This window comes from Crocodylus porosus, unplaced genomic scaffold (genome assembly GCF_001723895.1).
Source record: "Crocodylus porosus isolate Cpor-Errol unplaced genomic scaffold, CroPor_comp1, whole genome shotgun sequence".
In the NCBI taxonomy this organism is placed as follows: Eukaryota; Metazoa; Chordata; order Crocodylia; family Crocodylidae; genus Crocodylus; species Crocodylus porosus.
Genome location: NW_017728906.1, coordinates 183801263 through 183822755, shown reverse-complemented (window position 1 = coordinate 183822755; position 21493 = coordinate 183801263). Strand labels below are relative to the sequence as shown.

Sequence of the window (21493 nt, the reverse complement as noted above, 5' to 3'; positions counted from 1 at the left end):
TACTCTGTGGGGATATAGTAAAGAATTCTTAGGCCGTTGCAGCTACAATGCCTAGTTTTGCTTATCTTTGGTTAGAGCCAAATTCCAAAGCAACACATTTGGAATTTGCAGGTCTGAAGGTAGGTGAGAATTTAAGCTAGCATAATCTAGATGCTGAGGAGTCAGAAAAAGTGTGTAAATTACATTAAAGTTTGTCTCTGAATTTTACCCACCAGCTGTCAGTCTTCCTCTGGGCAGGTATATTTTGGAATCAGCACGAAGTACATCTGGTCTTTCCATACAGTTCTCTCACCACACCAAAAGTAATTTTGGTTTTTTGCTTCTATAGGACAGAGTCTTCCTCAATTGCAAATTGCACAAAGGAAACACACTTTTTAAAGTTATTCCCTTTTAGTTTGTGGGAGAAAAATATACATATATACAAAAATAGGTTCAAAGCAATCATTACAGCCATTATGTAATTTTTATCCAATAGCAGACATATACCTAAAATAGGGAAGTTCACTCATTCTACATTAAATACATATTTTTGTGCAATTACAAAAGGTAAAAAGTGCAAAGCATATTCATTTTTACTGAAAATGCCCCACTTGTATACAAAGCTTAAATGAGTATGGGTACTAGATAGCCTTCATTATGGGACAACACCTGCCCATTTGTTTCAAAGCCGTTTGTCAAAGAGTGTGACAAACTCTTTTCTACACTAGAAAAAATGCTGCCATTTTATCTCAAAAAAATGTTGCTCTCAAAGTAGAAAAACTGGGTTTGGTCTTCCTCAAAGGTGACATGCTCAAGGCCAAATCCAGTAGGCCTGATCCAGAACAGCCAAATCAAATTAGTAAGTGTCTTTCTGTTGATTTTTATGGACCCTGAGAACAGTGAAAAATGAAACTTAAAAAAAAAAGTTAACTTTCAGATTTGCCAAGCAGGACATGGGATCAGATGTTGTGACAGTGTGGAGTGCCTGGAATCTAGGCGCTTGCCACAGGTTCTCTGGGAAAGTCACTGTAATGTACAGATAAGAGAAGACACACGTTTTACACTGATAACTTATACAAAAGGATTTTATATAATTGAGAATTCAGGTACATGGAGGAAGAGTTGGTATCCTTGACTAGAACCCCGTTACCTTTTAATGTGTTGGCTTCATTTCTTTAATTTTCTGGTGAGGAATTATGTTACTGGTATAACAGAGCATGATTAGCCTCATCAGCCATCAGGTCACTAATTTTCCCAGGTGATAGGCATGCATAAGTATAGTACAGTAGACAGACCATTCAAAATGGTTCTTTCAATCCAGATTCAAATAGAAGAGCAACTTTGAGCCTTCTCTTGCACACCCATACTCTTCACTCCCAAAATTCCAGAGTCTGATTCATTAAATATACTTCAAATGGGCCAAGCACTACAGGCTACTCAGCGCTTCCCAGTTCCTGGAAGAGGCAAAAAGAAGAATTGCAGCTGGGTTTCATGAAGCCTAGAGAGCTAGTAGGCATGAGACAGTAGCCTTTGTACATACTCCTACCAAAGTCAGCACTCTCAGATGTCTGTTACTGGATAAGCCTTGAGGAATTATTCACTCACCTTTAACCACCACACACTCCCACCTCATCTGTTTAATACAGAAGCAAAAGCACTCTTTCCTCTGTTTCTCTCATTGTAACCACATTAATGACTCAATGCTCATAACATAAATATACAGAAATGTGATAAGAAGATATGATCTCAATTATGCAGAGATAAATATGTACTTCTCCAGAAAGTATCTCTCATGCACAGCACTGTAATGGATTCTACAATGCAGTAATGCAGAAATGTTTTCTTTCACAAGGGCATAGGTTCTTCAGATGGGCTGCAAGTACAAAAGGAAGTTCATGCAACCTATGCACAGAGTGTGACTGAGTTTGCAAGACGTTATGCAAGTAAGTCAACATGGAGAATTAGCGATAAGAAGAAAATGTAGCAAATTCCTTTATATCTTCAGCAATTTACTGAAACAGCTACATTTAAAATATAAAACTGCAGAGAAAACTCTTGAAGATCACATGCAGATATTTCATGCTCATGGCCACTTTCAAAATGAGATGCATGGATCCTCAGTCTATTTTCTCCTCTTGGAATAAGTCTGCAGCATCCATATAGCTTTCAAATTTGTTATATTCCTGTATGAAAACAAAGATTGTATAATGTTATCAAAGAACAGCTGAATAACATAAATGTATACTGCTTTGTCTACGCCGCTTCATTCACAAACAAGTGGCAGCAGTGATTCAGGATATTAAAAAGAAAGCTTCAAAAGCTTACTTAGCAAGTCTGGTTTCACTCATACTAAGGGAGACAGTATTTCAGAACAGAAAACAGCTCCCTGAATTACAGGTGCTCCAGCTGTAATTTTACTAAAGGCAGTAAGATATTTTTAACAACTGGAGTTGAGATCAATATACACAGAAAGCAGGACAGAAGACAAGGTAAAGGTGCACCTTGTAGACTAACTGAATCAGAGAGGTATAGGTTTTCATGAGCCACAGCATCTCTTTGGTTCAGTTGGTCTATGAGGTGCACTGTCTCACTTTTTGTAGAAAACGTCCTCCGTCTGACTTCAGACTAATATGTGTATACTACCTCTCTCTGCCCACAGGAAGCAAGTTTGTTTTGCAAGTCATATTTGCTTTTAAGAAGGGAACTGCTTTTTATAGGAAGTGACTGCATTTCTTGCATGGTTGAAGATGATTTTTTACCTTCCACATACTTCAGCAGCCCACCAAATTTGTTTTATTTTTTCACCTCCGTTGAAAGCCGCCCTAACGTGCTCACATATCCCATCATACCTTTTGAATCCAGCCACTTTCTTCCAACTGATTGAAAAGCCTTTCCACTGTATCTTTGACTGATTCATCCTCAACATCCTCCAGCTCTGTTTTAGAACAGCAGAGCAGATACAACTTGTATTTAAAGTGTTTGAGTTTATGATAAACCCGTGTACGATTTGCACACACCACACCAACCTTCAAAACCTGAATTAAGAGGAATACATTTGATTAGCTGAGACAATTAATGCACATAGAACAATAATCATCTTGGTGATTTAGAGCATGGCTACATCAGTTTAGCATATCTGTGAAATAATGAACTAATAATATGTATCTAAATGGAATAAACAGTATACCTGCTGTCACCTTTGTACCCTAGTTCAGCAGGTACAATGGCTAGTCATTTAATGCAACTGTAGCTCCAGCAGGCCATTTGCTCAAGATCTACTGTGACCAACCATAAAATAGAGGTGAAACACTACTACTTGATCTATCCAAGCAGTTTTATTACAAAATCCATTCACAGCTCATATGGATGGTTTTAGTATTAAGTAAAAGAACTGATTAGACCCCTTTTGGCTTACCTTTATTATCTGAGATACTTACTTCAGCATGAATGCAGCTGAAGTGACAAGAAATTAAATGAATTTATTAAAAATACAAGCTGAAAATTCCTTAATTATATAACTTGGAAAAAGCTGAACCACTGTCATAGTAAAAACACACAACTGCTTCTGACATTAAGAAAATACCAAAAACCAAGATCTTTACAGATACAAACTACACCATATCTATTTCTATGAATAAAGCCTGTAGAAAACTTTGTTAAAGTACTGGTTTTCAGAATACAAAAAAATAAAATGTGCGCGTGTGGTGTGTGTGTACATACACACATATTATATCTATCTATAATAATAGGCTTACTGTCTGTCTAGAGCACCATGATTGGTTGTCTTGGCAACTGGTCACAATGCTTACTGAAACAACCAATCACAGTGCTCCAGACAGATGGAAAAAAGCATCTTATTATAGAACCCAAGGCATTTCAAACAGATATGCAGGCAAGTCAGAGCTAGAATGAAGCTATGGGGCCCCCTGCTGCGGAGGCAGGGGAAGAAGAGTGGTGGGGGACCAATCCTCCTCCCGCCCCCACCCCTCAAGCCTGCCTGCCTTTCCTGTGGCCAGAGGGTGGGCTGCCAGTGGGCCCCAACACTTCCTTCCATGACGGCAGTGCCCCCCAGGGCTGCCAGGGTGGGGTGCCAGTGGGGCACCACTGCCATGGAGGTAAGCACCCGGGCCCCCTGCAGCTTAGGGGCTGTGTGACCTGCTGGCAGCTTGCTCCCTAGCTGTGGAAGATGCAGGCAGGCTCTGGAAGAAAAAACAAAAACAAACACAAACCATCAGGCCCCTCGATGCCCACCCCGCTTGGCAGAGCCTGCCTGTGCAACCACCAGGCTGGGGTGGGGTGGGGGAGGCCCAGTGCTTCCCTCCGCGGTGGCAGTGTCCCCTGGGGCTGCCTGGGCAGGGTGCTAGATGCATAGGTGCAGCCCCAACTCTCAGGCAGCATTCACTGGATCCAAGAGGATGCTGGAAGTCCAGGTGTGATCAGGGAAGCTCGGGCTTGGCGCGTTTCCAGCACCCTGTGCACCGTCCCTACTGCCTTCTCTTTGCCTGGGACCACCTGAGAACAGGCTGGCTGTGCTGGCAGCCAGAGAAGGCAGCAGGAAAGGTGCACAAGGTACTGGAAGTCCACCAAGCCCAAGCTTCTCCAAACATACCCAGGCATTCAGCACTCTGTGCACTGTCCCCTTCTCCGGATAGGGCTCTAGTACACTTGAGGAATATTGCTGTCGTTTATTATAGATGCATGGGATGTGTTCATTTGCCACGTAAAAAAGTCATTCAAATCGAAATATGCTCCTGAACATGTACGCTGTTACACTATTTAATCGTAATGTGCTGCTGAATGTTTACACTGTTATGCAAGTAAATTACACATAGACAGTTTCATGTAGCTGTTTGGGGGTTTTTTTGAGGGCGACAAGTTTTGATTCTGTTAAAATATTCAGTCAAAGAATTAGTAAAAGTCCTGTATTTAAAGAAATACTTTTGCAATAAAAATTTAATCACAAAGGTTTTGCGGGTTTCAGCTAGTGCAAAAATAATACGACTGTTCCATTTAAGAGACTTATCTGTCTAATTTACAGGAATATTTACAGCTAAGAAAACATGCCTGTATGTATGTATCTTTAGTCATATTAAACATGGACAAGTATAATGATACATAGTAAGTAATTAGTGTAGATACCCAATACAAAACTGGTATATGAAGAATGATTACATTCAGGTAGAAGTATACTGTAATTCAGAACAAGGGAAATGCAACAGGATAACCTTATGCACAAATGAACAAAGAGAAGCTATGGTAAGAGCAGATATTCACATGCGTTTGCATACACTATATAATCTGCAGAAGGGAGCCTTGTGCCATCTCAATACTTTGGGCAGGTATTTTGCATAGCTATGAGCATGTGTATACATGCATTTAAGCATGTCTAAATTTGAAGTGCATTAAGTGATTTTTGGCAGGTGTCTACATGTGGAGGGACTTGGCACTAACATTAGTGCCAACTCCCTGCACATGTAGACACCTGCCAAATAAATAAAATTGCTTAATGCACTGTAAATTTGACTAAAGTATTTTGACTAACCTTAGTGCCAAGTCCCTGCAGCCCTGCCATGGGCCCCTAGTGCCTGGACACACCCGGCACTCAAGTTAGTGTCTACACATGCATTAATGCGCTTTAACTAATCATGCTTCAGTTTGATACCTACATTTGAAGGTATCAAATTCAGGTGCAATTAGCCTAATTTCACCATTTTTAATGCACATTAAGGGTGTGCATGTATAGTTACACACCTGTAATGCACATTGAAATTAGGCTAATACTCATTAACACATCGCTTTAATGATGCACCCAATGGGCACAAAGAAGGAGAAAGATCCATCTCCTTTGTGTGTCCCAGACACATAAGCATAACTTCAGCCTATAGACAGGGATAAGGCCTATGGACAAAAGTGCTGCACATGGCTGAAATCTGTGGTGGATTTCAATGCACTAACCCACCAGCACTTCTACACAAGATCTAGTCAACTCTGGCTTTATGCAGGAGAACTGGATTACACCTTATGGTATGCAACTAGGAGACTGACGTCTTTCCAATACATTCAGGTATCTAATTGTGTTAGACTGAGGTCATTTTTGCATAACAAGCAGCTAAGTGGCAAAGAGCCAGTACTCTTCCAGTCAGAGAGTTTAATTCAAGGTAGGATTTATTTATTATTTTTAATTGCATGCATTTCCTTTTACCACTTTATAAATTACAAGTTTTTCTTTTTTAAGCCAAAATGTAGTGATGCATTTCATAGCTCCAATTGTTAATCTTCCAAGTATCCTTTTAGACCATAAGCAGCCTAAGTTTTAATCAGTCAACATCCTTTCCTGTGAGCTTTCTGTATGCATGACCAAACGTTTGCATATGTGAGCAGTCCCAAAAGACATATGACCTACTTGTCCACATCCTCAACAGCACAACTTGGTATTAGCTGTGTTTATTTTGTTGGTAATTACTGGAATGCAGAAATATGGGAGTAGTTTCAGAGACATTTTATGCGATTCATGTAATCAACTAATGGACCAGAACCTCAGCTACTCTGAAGTTAATGGATAGCACCAATTTAAAAAGAACTTTGGATCTGGCCTATACTATAAAGCTGCATCACATAAGATTAAATTAAACAAAAAAGTTACACAGGCGTGAGGTCCAGAACTTGGTATGGCTGCCATTCTGTAACTTATTTAATATGAACAAAATTGCTGTAATTGCATAAAGCTCTGCTACCTGCCCATACACAAAACAAAATTGCAGGAAGTTATGTTGAGTCCTCATAGTACTACTGGAGAATAAGACTATAAACATTTATAAAAGTCTAAAATCTTGAATCATTCTTTAGAGGAAGAATGCTAAAAAAGGGCAGCATTAGAAACCCCGGGGAATCCAGCACCACACAATTCCCCTTTCAAAATGCCCCACAAAACTTGAAACCAGATTCTGGACTTCTGTGGAGCCATTCAGTGTGCACTAAATAGCCCTGTTTTCCCTGCCCACCTTGCTATTTGGGTATTCTGCACATTATTTTCTAACAAGTCGAAACTCCTCTACTCTTAAATGCTACCACAATGTATGCCTGAAATTGTATCAAAACTTTTTTTTAAAGAAAGATTCTGTAGAATTCAGTATGGGAAATGTTCCAGACATTGCATTTATTCTAATTTTAATTGCTGAGATCTAGCTGAGCCTGAACACAAAAGACATTGACACTAGTGTAATTTACAGAAAAAAGTGGGTGAAGTTAAGAGTTTGAGTCTCCTGCTGCCCTCCCCTCTTAGGTGTTTTTACCTAACTTAAAAAGCAACCCAAACTATGCATTTCCATCTAGTGCATTCACTAAGGCTGTGATGGCTCTTTTAATTAAATATTTTTCTGAACTGTTTAATTAGCATAAGTCTGCGCTGTTGCAGTTAAGCCAAGTGCTATAGGAGTAAAAAATAGACACTGCAGTCAATGGGCTGCAGATAGACCCTCCAGCACTGTACATTTTAACAGCTTCTACAGCTAGCCGAGTTACTGGCCACCACAGGAACAAGCAGCGAATATGAACAGCTTCCAGCAAGTCACTGTTTCTACTTTCCCCTTGTGGGCAATGAACCTACTGTGCCAATTTCTTTTGTGATAGAAATCCACACTTCTACTTGTATCTAGAGAGAGGTCTCAGAGTCTCGTAAGCACGTGGTAACCTCAAAAGATTACTCTGCTGAATGTATCATCTGTTCTAGAGATCTCCACAACAGCTTAATTCTTTGTGAAGGCGTGAAACGCACTAGAATCCTTGCAGGAGCACAGTCTAATCATATCTGAAAATAAGTTGTACCCTTCAAAGGCAAAATCTATTGCTATTTGTATCATGCTAAGAATGTCCAGTGTGAAGCCATAAAGATTACTTCAAAGGAAAGCATGCCATATCCACATCATGAAAAAATCACCTGCAGAAATGTTCCTGATACTAAGAAGCTTTCTGCACATGCGTTCAATTCCAATTCTTCATTTCTAAAGGAAGATTTTCTTAAGAATCGTCAGTAAAAAGAAAAAGCTCAATGCCAACCATGCCTTTCTACTAAATTGATTCACTTTGCCTGACTTTGTGTTGATTTTGTCTCACTTTTTGTAGAAAGACCTAAATAAGTTCAGCAATGGATGTGAGAAAAATGTCACTCAGGGACTTGCTGATTTTGCTATAAAATGTTGGGGTCTGCCTATGTATTTTTACAAAGTCTAGGAAAGCTTTGTTATAAATAGGCAAAGCCACTCTGTCTGAAATGACCTGACATGTTGACAGGAATGGACAGTAAGACAATATAAATTCTGACCCACTTCAATTCAGATTTCTAGTGTTATGGCCACTCTATACCAGTTCCCCAAAAACCTCCAAAGTAATCAAGTGTAGACGATGTTGATTTAGTCTTACAACTTCACAGCCATGCTACTGCTGTCTAGGTTCCCTCAGATCATCATTAAAAAGGACTAAAATAAGAGACTCTGACAAGTGGACAACAATGCATCTTCTTGGGCAAAGAAGATACAGTGATCTTAGGCTACAATAAAGTACAGTAGAGGAATAAAATGTACCCCAAAATACTCTAACTGGACCATTATCTAGAAGTTAACTGAAGCCAATGAGTCAGGTCTCAAACATGAAGAATCCTTAGATCTAGATCTACAGTCATGTTGATTCTCTGCGGCTATACAGTAACAGAATGTCAATGTCCTGAGGCTTATGATCTAGAAGGGAAATATCCCTGTTAGAATCTTAATCCAAAGAGAAATATGAAGTATATTCAAGTCATGATGATGTAATATCAGCAGATGTAACAGCTGCAGAATGGATGGTATATGAGACTGAAGTGGATAGACCTGCCACTTGTATCAGTGATCACTAGTGAGTAAGTACTGTCATGGAATCAGAATCAAAGCTGGAACTGAAAGCAAAGGAAAGGCTAGTCTCTTCTAGAGTAATGCAGATTCTGGCACCGATTGCCAGTATATGCCTAGTTTCTACCTAAAGATCTGGTGTGGCCAGAAGCAAAACAGCAAAGAAGTAGCTGACCCCCTAATCAGTATTACAATGATAAGTACAGAATCCAAGGGTCCATTTTGTACCACTCTCAACAACCAGAACCAACAGCATCAACACTGGTTCAGTGCAGGTCAGACAGTATCAGGGAACTTCGGAGCCAAGTCTGCACTACTGACTTAGTGCCAGGGGACTCAAACAGATTCTCTGGGCAGATGACATTGGCTAGAACCATTGCAGGTAGACAAAGAAGGCCCAAAAGTCTTATAAGACAGTCCAAGAGAAGGTAAATAATATAATATCTTTTCTCAGAATGTAACTTGGCATAAAACAAACACACAAACCTCCCCCTTTCAGGATGGCAGAAGGAGCTGATAAAGCAGGTCTAGGCAAAGTCCTACCTGTTGGCTCCTCAATGTCCAGAGCTAGAGAAATCTGTGCACCTAGCTTCTATCAAATACACTGACATGTACCTCCAGGCATTGCTGGACACCCTTTTTTAAAGACTAATCTTATCTCAGGCTGCATTTCATATTCACATATCCATCTTCAAGGCTAATGTCTGCAGGCAATTGGCATAAAAACCTCATAAAAATAACAGCGTTTGAACGCTGGGTCCTTCTGCACTACATTAAAGTATCTGAAGGCAGCCATCAAGAATTCAATTCTTTCCTGTGAGAACAAAAAACAAATCTGAAAAACAAACCTACACAAAACGTACTGACTGTTTACACATAAAACAACTAATGGCTTGTAGAGAAGACTATGAGTGTAAGGGCTTCCCCCATATTGCCTTAGGAGCAACACAGGCCTGGAGAGAAAGCCATAGGGAGATAAGGCAGCTTCACTTCCTTTCAACTTCAAACCTGTGGAGAGGCAGGATCTATGTACCACTCTTGTAGGGATTACTTTCAAAAGGCTCCAACTTTGGTATATGAGGGACACACCCACACAGGCTGTGGACAGACTAATATTTCAAGGCCTCTGAAACATTTAAAAAAGGCTAGTGTACAACTATATATGCAGGATAAAGTGTTATGAAGCAGGACACAGATGCCGTATTTTCTCACATACAACACATACTTTGTTCTGAAAGGAAGAATGAAGGGGAAAAAATTCTAGTCATAATGCACAGAGCAGGGGCAAGCTCTAATCTACAGCTGATTTACCCTCCTGTTCCTGCTTAACTAAAGCTGAAACCCTAGCTGTTGCTAATGACTGATTTCCATGGATGGATCTACAATTCTGAAAACAGCTAAATCTCCAAGGCTGTGAAATTAGGGGTGCACCGACAAAAATCTTCTTGGCTGATACTGACGGCCAACTATTAACCATCCATATCAGCTGATACCTATCTGATAGTTGATTTATAGGAATGCAGCCTGGCAGCTTGGAGAGGAGCATCCGGCCAGTAAGTCTGAGGGAGGAAGTGTGAGGGAGGCTCCCACAGGATGAGGGAGGGAGTGGAGAAGGGGCCAGGTTGGTAAATGCAACCCCAGGACCGGGATGGACCCATGGGTAGCCCATCTGGGGGGGCACAGGAGGGTGGCTCTCTGCTGTTACATGAACCCCTGGGGGAGACATTGGAGGCATTTGCCCCCTCCAGATATGTGCGTGGGGTGAAAGCGGACTGCCCACTGTGGGCTTGGGGCCAGGGGCTGCACTGGCCTCTTCCCACCAGGGGCAGCACTGGGAGGGATGGCTACAAGCAGTTTTGGGGTGGCCATAGCCCACCCCGTAGCCTCCCCCCAGCGCTGCTGCCAGTCGCCTCAAGCACATCCAGCCCCAGCCCCCTACCAGGAAGAGGCCAGCACAGCCCCTGGCCCTTAGCCCACAGCAGGCAGTGCGCCATTGCCCCACACACAAATCCAGAGAACACATGCTCCTCATACCTCCCCCCAGGGGTGCATGCAGCGGCAGGGAGCCACCCCCACCCCCCTGGACATGCCACCCGTGGGTTTGTCCTACTCCTGGGGTCCCATTCACTGCCTTAGCTGGGCAGCCCCTGCCCCACCCCCTCCCTCACTGTGGGAGCCTCAATCTGCTCCCCCCCTCCCAAAGATTTACTGGCCAGATGCTGCTCTTCAAGCTGTCAGGCTGCATTCCTGGCTACCTGCATGCTGCAGCTGCACACATTCACATGGCATCTATTGATAACAATATCGGCCAAAAAAAGCCGATGGCTAGTAATGTTAGTTCTCCTGTTATCAGTGCTGATGTGATATTCCACTGATATATTAGTGCAACTCTATGTGAAATAAATAAAGCCAACTTGCTAAATGGGTACTTTGTGTCAGTTTTTCAGCAGTCCCAAGGGATGCCCCTGCTCATTACGGGATGGGACGGCCTGGGTGAGGGAGATTCCTTACCTTCCATCAATGCTGAACTTGTTAAGGAATACCTTAAGATGCTGGATACCTTCAAGTTGGCCAGCCCTGACAGTTTACATCTCAGGTTGCTTGCCAGTTCCTCAAGTATCACAGCCCAGTCCCTGGCCCGGATCTTCGAGAACTCCTGGTGCTCTGGTGAAGTGCCCAAAGACTGGAAGAAGGCCAATGTGGTGTCTATCCTCAAGAAAGGGAGGAAAGTGGGCCTGTAGTTTGCCAGATCCATCAGCCTGATGTCTATCTCGGGGAAGATACTAGAAAAGATAATCAAAGAAACCATTCTCAACAGACTGGCCAACGGCAACATCCTGAGGGACAGCCAACACGGGTTTGTTGAGCGTAGGTCTTGCTGGACTAACCTTAGTTTCTTCTACGACCAGATGACCTATCACCTGGACAAGGGAGAAGAGACTGATGTCGTATATCTTGACTTCAAAAAAGCCTTCGATCTGGTATCCCATGATCACCTCTAAGCAAAACTGGCCAAATGTGCCCTTGGCTTCACCAAGATCTGCTGGTTGGGGAATTGGCTCTGTGGTCGGACCCAGAGGCTGGTGGTTGATTGAAATCAATCGTCATGGTGTGCTGTGACCAGTGGGGTCCCCCAAGGCTGTATCCTTGGGCCTATACTATTCAGCGTCTTTATTAATGATGTGGACATTGGTATCAGAAGCGGACTGGCCAAGTTTGCAGGCGACACCAAACTTTGGGGTAAAGCATCTACACCTGAGGACAGGAGGGTGATCCAGGCTGACCTTGACAGGCTCAGAAAATGGGCAGACAAGAACCTGATGGTGTTTAACACTGAAAAATGCAAGGTTCTCCACCTTTGGAAGAAAAACCCAGCAGTATGCTTATAGGCTCGGCAATGCTACGCTGGCTAGCACTACAGACAAAAGGGACTTGGGGGTCGTGATTGACCACAAGGTGAACATGAGCCTTCAATGTGATGCTAGTAAAGCGAGCAACATGCTGGCTTGCATCCATAGATGCTTCTTAAGCAAATCCCAGGTCACCATTCTTCCATTGTACTTGGGCCTTCGTGAGGCCACAGCTGGAGTACTGCATCCAGTTTTGGGCTCCAAAATTGAATAAGGACGTGGAGAAGCTTGAGAGAGTGCAGAGGAGAGCCACGTGCATGATCAGGTCAGGAAAAAAGGCCTTATGATGAGAGGCTGAGAGCTATGGGAGTCTTCATCCTGGAAAAGTACAGGCTCAGGGGTGATCTGGTGGCTGCCTATAAATTCATCAGGGGTGCTCACCAGGATCTGGGGGAATGTCTGTTCACCAGAGTGCCCCAAGGGATGACAAGGTTGAATGGTCACAAACTCCTCTGCAACCGTTTCAGGCTGGACATAACAAAGAACTTCTTTACTGTCTGAGCCCCCAAGATGTGGAATAGACTGCCGCCGGAGGTGGTTCAAGCACCTACTTTGAACGCCTTCAAGAGTCATTTGGATGTTTATCTTGCTGGGATCCTATGACCCCTGCTGACTTCCTACCCCTGGGGCAGGGGCTGGACTTATAGATCTTCCAAGGTCCCTTCCAGCCCTAATGTCTATGAAATAGAAGGAAAGAGACCAGAAGCAACTAGCTGGCAAAAAAATTGTCCTAAGACAGTTTAGCTTGATTAGTGGAACATCAAAACCATTACACAGAAGACGTGACTGAACATCTCTAGAGTAAAGAGCGATAAACCATTAAGAGCAACCAGCTCCCCTCATTGCCTGTATAGTAATGCAACAGTCACTGCACTCAGAAGGAATCAAAGCAGGGTTCCTCTACCTACCCTGGTCAGAAAAAGCAGCTTCCTCACTTAATATGCACACTCCTTTTGGGGATCTAGTTTTTGAGGAAAAGGTGCACATGTGTGTGAGAAAATATGAATTGGTTTGTCCAGCTTCATTTTGAAACATGTATAGAGTAGGAGCAGGCAATTATTTTGGCTGGAGGGATGCTTAACAAGTTTTGGCAAGCTGTTGAGAGTGCAAGGGTAGCCCTGCCCCTTGACAGGTGCCCCACCTCCTTGGTCATCATCTTGGAACTGGAAGGCCTGTCCCCTAACCCCTGATCCTTGCCACAGAAAGGCCCTCCCCTTTCCCCGAAAGTATTCCTTTGGCAAGGGGGTCTGTCATCTTGGAACCGGATGTTACTTTCTTTTAAAAAACGAACAACCCCCCCCAAAAATCTACTACAACATGCATGGATTTGATTTCAAAAAATATTTTTGTCCTGATTTATGTGTTTGCACAGTGTACACGGAGGTGACTGCATAATAGCTTAAAATGAAGTTTTACTTTTGTATGTTATGAGGGCGGGGAGGGGCTGTGTGTATGTTGGGGACAATGTGGGGGATGTAGGTGCACATATATGGCGGTGCAAGGGGGGGTGTAGGTACATGTGTATGGTGGGGTGAGAGAATGTGGGACCCCCCCTTACAAGCATTGCCCCTTCACAAATGCCCCCTCCCTCATTGTGTACAGCCCCTGCTACCAGCAGCAGGTGGCAAGGCCTTGGGGTGCTCACAGCCCACAGCAGGCAGAGACCCCTGGTGATGCATGGTCCCGGTGAGCCCCAGGACTGCACGTGGCCAGGCCACTGGCAGAGAGAAGGGTAGAGCCAGCCTCATTTCACAGAGCCCCTGCCAGCGTGGGCCCTGCTCTCCTGCTTGCGCACTGCCACTTCCCCACTGTGTGTCGCCACTGCCCAACATTCCCGCCCACTCGGTGCTCCAGCAGTGCACAGTTCCTGGCTGGCTCCTACTCTGCTGTGCAGTCCTGGCCATGAAGCCAAGAACTGTATGGTGCCAGAGCCAACCCAGCCTGGCTGGCATCCTGTGGTTCTGGGCTGCATGGTCAGGATTACAAGGCATAGGATTGCACGGTGTAGCAGGAGCCAGCCAGGAACCACAAGGCGGGACTGGCTCTTGCTGCATCCTGTTGTCTTGGCCACTTGGCTGAACCAGGTGGTGTCAGCTGGGCTGGTTCCTGCTGCACTGATGATACTCCACCACGCCCTACCTCCACCCATTCTCATCTTGGATGGAGGGAGGGTGCTGTCACAGCTCCATGGTTGCCAGGCCAGAAGCCTCTGCTAGGAAGAGGCTTCTGGTTGGGGGCGGCCTTGCTGCTGCCACCAGCTCCTCCTGCTGCTAGCGCCTGGTCAGTTTTTAGATAGGCAGCCACTGGCAGGTAATAATTTCCAATTTTTAAAGGAGCCCCATGGGCTGGAAAGATTGGTGTGGCAGGCTGGATCTGGCCCATGGGCTGTACTTTACCCGCCCCTGGTATACAGGTAGGTCAGTCCCACAATGGGACTGACCTTCCTCTCTCATAATGGCTATAAACATTCCATTTTTTGAACGTTTTAAACCCCATTATGTCTTGAAACACACACGCACACACACACACACACACTACACCACAGCCACACAAGCACTCAAAACATGACTTACTTTCTCTAGCCCCAGCCATTTCTTCCTTGAAAGTATTACGAATTAAAGGGTGAATGTTAGTTAGGGTAGAGTACATCTCAGTATCAACTCAAGCACATTGAGGCATGGTACTGCAAAAAAAGCTACCCACGTATATCACATATGTTGATAGAAGTACTGTTTTGTTTCATTCAGTCTAAAATACAACATAACTTACTAGTTAATTGCTCAGGAGATTTTTTGTTACCTGTTTGTCATGTGACATGAAGTCATCCGTTTCCAAAGTGTTATTGCTGTACAGCTTTCCCGATAGCAACACATCAAACTTACAGTACCGATGCATTTCACAAGCCTGACAAGACATATTTACTGGATACGTCATGATTATACGGACGTTAGGATAACTATCCACTCGTTCCTGAAAAACATTTCACATATATTTGAAGAGCTGACCCTGGAAATACACAAGGAGGCCCACCTATGCAAGATGCTGAGTGCTTTCAACTCCCATGAGTTCAGGGACTAGACTCATATAGGACTAGATCTAAAGTCAACTCCCAAAATATAGAAAGAAAAAAAAATACTAGAATTACTATATTTTCATTCTGGAGTATGGATATATTTCTGTACTTTATTAAAATCTGGAGGCATTTCAATGACCAAGCCAGAAAGCTAGATACCTTATATCGTTCTTTCCAGCGGCTTCTAGAAATCAGGTTTTCAAGACGAGGTTGAATAAAGCGGTCGTCCAAATAATGAAGTGAAGTTAACATATCTCGTGCGTACCTCTTTTGTCTTGTTCCATCTGTTCAAAGAAAGAGTCACTGTAAGATATTTACTGATGAAGAAACACATACAATATATGAACAAACTATGGAATCTTCAGAGGAATGATGGATCTTTACTTTGAAAAGCATATAGGTCATTATTTACTTATTGAAGAACAGTCATTTCAATGACTAAAAGTAGTGTCAGTAAAGTCTGTGGTTAATGAAAGGCACATCATTCAAGTACAGCTGGTGTAAGGACTTACTAAAATTTGTGATATGTAATATTTAAATATACAAAATAGAAATAGTAAAGGTTGTAAATGTGAATGGACTGCCCAATAGTGATAATTCAATCTGTTTTATCATTAAATAATTCATCATCACACAACACCAAAACATGCACTCTGCTAGCTCCCTTCCATTTCTGTTTTCCAGATAAACTCTAAACAATCATCTAATGAACTAGAATTACACTGAATATTTATCTTAATTCTAATGAAAACATTCTGAAAATAAGGAGCTGTGTATTAGTAATATTACAATGAATAGTGTATAAACTGCCCCAAAACATTTTAGAGACTGAGAGAGGAAAAAAAATAATCAAAAAATCCAATATTAAACTCAAGAATTCAAATCTGCTAAAATATACAGGTCTTAAACCACCCAGACAAATTTAACTTTGCCCTGTGGTGATGTGTTGCAATCACAATTACTGGATTTTAGTATCTGCAGTCCCTGAATACATGGAAATGGATTTTTTTTAAAATAGTTTCTCCCCCACTTCCTGACCAAATGTGTCAATACAGACCTGAGGAAGGCTGGAGACCTACTGCTGTATATAAAGAAACCCACTATTATACCTAATTTACTTTAATTGCAACCTAATTTCCTCAGTATAACTTATGCACAAAATTTCAATAAATTTAATTGTATTGGATGCTTAAGGAGCCTGTGTTAGTCCATTACTTCAATTATTAAGGACAAAAATAAATCTGACCCCTACTGCTAAACTAGCTCATTTTTAATTATTTTAACTCAAACTAATTAACAGATGTACTTGTAAGTCCTCAGAAAATCTATTCTGCTGAAACGCTGGAGAGAATGTTATGATGAATACAAAATAAAGATGAAGGATTTTCTTTAGTGCTAAACTCAACTAAACATTCACTAGGGACCCAATAACAGCATCTTGCAGTAGGAGATAAAACTATATTAAAAGAGGGAAACTTTTCTAGACTACATATCTTTATAAAGAGCTGTAGGAAGCAGAGTATATTTACTATACTTGCTCCAATTTTGGCGGCTTCTCTAATCACAAACTATTAGGAAAACCTGAAAAAACTAGTATTGGCCTCAGAAAAAGAAGAAATAACTAAGGGCTTCAAGAACATACATTTCTGCTGCTAATTCAGCATTTTAAATCAGCATAAACATGTTTTCCACTTTGTCCTTGTTTCTTGACTACACCAAATATCCAACAACCAACTATTAACTACCCTGTCACTGCAATACCAGAGTATTGGCAATGCCCTTATCTCCCTGGCTTTTTACCTGTGGCATGTTATAGTTCACATGGTTTCACTGTTTTGAATACTGTTCCTTGTCATTATGGGCGAGGAAACAACGTGGTGATTCCTTGCTTAATGACTGCCTGAAAAACATAGGGGCTGGACTCAATGGCCTATGAGGCCCTTTCTAGTCTCACATACCCTCAACATCCCACTGATTCTCTTTTGTATCTAGTATTAATGGTCTCCAAATTCATCCCTTCCCTAGTCTTAAGTTGCTTAAGAAACTTTCATGTAAGTTTCTCCACGAGGAGACTTGTCAGCTAGAGCAAGCAAACAAACATGCAATTTTTAGGCCAAGAAGTTTCTGATTTGAAGCAAATCTAAGAGAGACTTGGAAAGGAAACTTCATTTGGAAAACTCTGTGCATTTTGGCCATTTTAACAGGGGAGGGGGAGCTAGTGCTTTGCAGCATGCAGCAGGTATTACAATCTGTTAAGTCTGCATGATTCTGTAGCAAAGTCACCCTAGTTTTGACTGTGAACAAAGCAGGGTTAGAGTCAGAGCTGCTCTGCTATTCTTGTATTCCCATAGAATGGTGCAGATGTTTACAAATCCTAAATAATGTGTATTGTTTGATAGTGATAGTTGTTACATTTGTCTGTGTGGTCTCACTCTCTTTTTTTTTTTTTAAGTTTAACCAAAATCCTCAGAAAAATCATAACCTACATTTTTCAGGCAATCATTAACAAAATAAATTATGCCAGATTCTTACCCACACTGACAAGGAGCAATATTCAGAACAGTGAGACTATATAAACTATAACAACATGTGGCTTGCAATGTTTTGGGAAGTTAACTAGTTTTTGTAGTGGAAGTCAGAGTATAGATTTGGAAAAGGGAAGGCTATCTTCATTACAGACTTGCTACTGTTAACCAATAAAATTTGGATTTTCATTAATTATACAAAGAACAACTTGTATACAACTCTCAAAAATGCTTTTCAAACTTGAAAGAATTAGGCTCTTTCACTTATCTCAGATTACTCTTTGGGCAAATAAGCCAAGTGGGAAGTCCCATAATAAAGTGGCAGATCTGGGGAGAGGAATCTAAATTAAGTCCCAGTCCTACACAGTCACCCCTGGAGACCACTTCTTCAAAACACAGATACTCTTATTAGAAGTATACCAATTTGAATTACTCTTCTGTTTAATGTTATTTGCTTACCATACAATGAGCACAAAAATGTGTCATCAATTGCGTTGATGAGAAATGCCTTTACTACTCTTTGGAAATGCACATAATGGTCGCAGCGGGAGACTGGGAAAATAAACGGAATCAGGTAAAGCACATTGGCGACAAAAATTCCACAAATATTACTTTTCATCTACCAACTTTGATAAAGTACAACCATAAGAAATAGTTTGAAAATGGAACCTCCCTAAGTTATGAAACAGGAATGTCAATTGAAACAGTGCATTTTAGCCCAATGTATTTCAAAAACCTCTATCATACAAGTCATATATACACACTGTGCTTACTCACTGTGCTTACTTGCATACTACATCCTCCTCTGCCCCACTCTTCCCCCCGAAAAAAATTAGGGTGCATATCTTAAGTGGGGAAGTTTATTTTTCTTTCCTGAAGTAGAAACCTGGACATGCTGTGCTTGAATGATGGCCAAATTGGCTCCATATTCTCTCTGACCCAGGAAGCAGAAGAGGCTAAATCCAGTAATAACTCTCACAGTCATTAAGGAATTTTGAGTAGCTAATGGCTGAGCACTGCAGCTTATGCCTGAAGCAGCAACTGAATTGGCTCATGGCAAGCAAGCTGGAGCTTGCAGTAAGGAGCATCTTGAAGGGGCTTGTAATGCGGAAACAATACTATTGATAGAAAATTTATATAAAGAACTATTTATAATAAAGTAGTAACAGTCTTGCTACTGCCCTTTCAAGAGTTCAGGCCTGGCTCTGTGGCTGTCTTGACATACTGGAAGTTCCTGATGTCTCACCCAGAGTATCTCCTGGGAAGCCATGCTTCCTGGACATTACCTCCAACAGGACTTACTCCATGTCAATCATGACTCAGTAGTGGGCACGTGGGAGGGGAAGAGGGAATGGCAGGGCAGAAAACTGCTCTTTTTTAGATGTGCTGCCTGCAAAAACAAGGCACATGTCTTTTTTTAGGAGTGGGGGGGAACATAGGGGATAGGGGGCTTGTAGTATGTGTCAAAATGTGGCATCCTACTAAGGCAATTCAACCTCTGAATTTTTTAACAGGATATGGCAACAATATAGAAAAAGCAATGACAAAAATACCTTATATTCAGCTGAAACTATAGGATGGGCCATAGGTAGTTTCAAAAACCAGCAATTACCCAAAATACAACTAACCGAGAAAATGAAGTCTTAATGAATATCATCAAAATTTTGGTAACAAGCAGCCTAGGCCTCTATTATGCGTATCAACAGAAATATTATTTGTATTATCAAATAGTATTTGGTAAAATACTGCACCCTTATATCATTAAAGACATTCATATTTAAATTAAGGTAGCTTCCAACGTTTGCATACTGCTGTACATTACACCAGTGTTTTGTTCAGACAGATTACCAGCTTTTCCACAGCATACTGGGTGTGTACACAGAAGTGCTCCATGCACATTTTAAAAAGTTCTCTCAATAACAGTGCTGTATAGCATCATAAAGTTACAGCGCTCTTAAACGTGACAGAAGTGCAGTGTTTGGCAGGGGCTTCTGAGCCTCCCTGCACTTTCAAGGCTAGGAGGAAGAGTGTGCTCTGCACTCTTCTCCACTGGTCAGAAGTGTGGCCAGTATACAGAAGTAATTTCAAGTGCTGTGGGTTGCTAAAGTGCCGTAAAATATGCGTCAAAATTTAATGCCTCTTTTAACAGGGGATAATTTAAAGCACTGTACCCATTTTTAAAGCGCTGTAAGGCCACTTCTATTAAGCCACAGCAATAAAGCGCTTTAAATGGCAAAAAGGGTAACTTCTGTCCACACCCATAAGTGCTGTTACATTGCCTCATCATAAAAGTGGCACAGGAGGCAGTTGGTGCAAACACCTATTCAGGGATGAAATTAACTAGAGCTCAGGACATATGACCCTGTATACCAGGTAACTTATACCAATGTCTGCTCCATATTAACACGTGTGTTAAAGCATGTGACATGATGTGTCTGCACCATGAACCAATTAAAAGATGCAAATAAAGTATCTTTTCCATAACCACACTCTCCCCGATAAAATAAAAGTTATAAAATTACTGCATACTAGTTGTGGAAGCTACAGTACTCCCATAGTAAGTTATGGCCTTTGAAAATATGAATTTAAGCTACCATACGCTTCACAGCCATGCTATTTTATATTTATATAAAAACAAGGTTCTGATGAACACAAAATCATTACATGACAAGCAAAGTACTTCCACCAACTTATAGCTTATTTTAGGCTTACGGTGTGGTATGTAATACTCCACTAAGTGGCCTTTTAATGGAGCATGTGCTCTCTCTTGGAGCAGGTTCAGATTTTCATCATGTTCTGTAAATTCCTCTTCATCATCATCATCATCAACTATAAAGTCTTTCATACTCTCGTCATCATCACTGCTTTCTGTTGGTGTGAGGGGTAACTTATAGAATGACTCCTCTATTTCCGTTTCATCACTAGACTCCTAAATAAAATCAAAATAAACTATTCTTTGAGTTTTATTTATAAAACAAACAAACACACCATGCAAGATTTGCAGTCTTCAAGTTACACCATGCTTTCAAGTAAGAAGGAACAAAACAAAACAAAAAAATGCTGGCAGACTAGCTAACATCTTTCTGAAAAAGTGAAAGAATACCTTCACCTGGAATTTATCTAGGTTGGTCTGCCTCAGTAATGTAGCTGCGGAGAAAAACTTGCCCTGCTATGCCTCTGCTCTACCTTGCCCCATCTGTAGCAATTTACTTTGCTTCAGAGCTGCAAGTCATCTCAATAGGTAGCAGGTTTCACATAAAAGGTTTAGCAGCCTTGTCCCATGTGTCTGTCAGTCATTTTTTTAAGAGGAAAGGAAAAGAGCAAGTATTTTGAGGAGAATCCCTTTAGTTACATAGGGATGCAAAATTCTAAAACTATTTGATCAGTTGTTTGATTATGTCCGGAAGCAGAAAACCCCCCTCAATCCTGAGCAATGAAAACAAAGTCAAGACTGAACCCCACCAGTGCCTGGTTGGAACGTGAAGACTGGCAGATTTGGTACTCTGAATTTTCAGTTTCATAGTTTCTAGGGTCGGAAGGGACCTGAGTAGATCTAGTCCAACCCCCTGCCATGGCAGGAAAGATTACCGGGGTCAAATGACCCCAGCAAGGTGTTCATCTAAC

At 41.8% G+C, this 21493-nt stretch overlaps 1 protein-coding gene across 3 annotated transcripts in view; it reads right to left on the bottom strand.

The window, feature by feature from the left end:
- Positions 1 to 312: 312 nt before the first annotated feature.
- The window catches only part of CCDC82 (coiled-coil domain containing 82), a 22835-nt gene continuing 1654 nt past the window's right edge, over positions 313 to 21493 (bottom strand). For all 3 annotated transcript variants that reach the window (XM_019530295.1, XM_019530294.1, XM_019530293.1), the window contains 6 exons: positions 20582 to 20798; positions 18329 to 18421; positions 15504 to 15628; positions 15071 to 15241; positions 2829 to 3014; positions 313 to 2162 (listed from right to left, as the gene is read on the bottom strand). In XM_019530295.1, coding sequence (XP_019385840.1) covers positions 2097 to 2162; positions 2829 to 3014; positions 15071 to 15241; positions 15504 to 15628; positions 18329 to 18421; positions 20582 to 20798 — 858 coding nt within the window. In that variant the 3' untranslated portion in view covers positions 313 to 2096. The remainder of the gene's footprint in view (positions 2163 to 2828; positions 3015 to 15070; positions 15242 to 15503; positions 15629 to 18328; positions 18422 to 20581; positions 20799 to 21493) is intronic.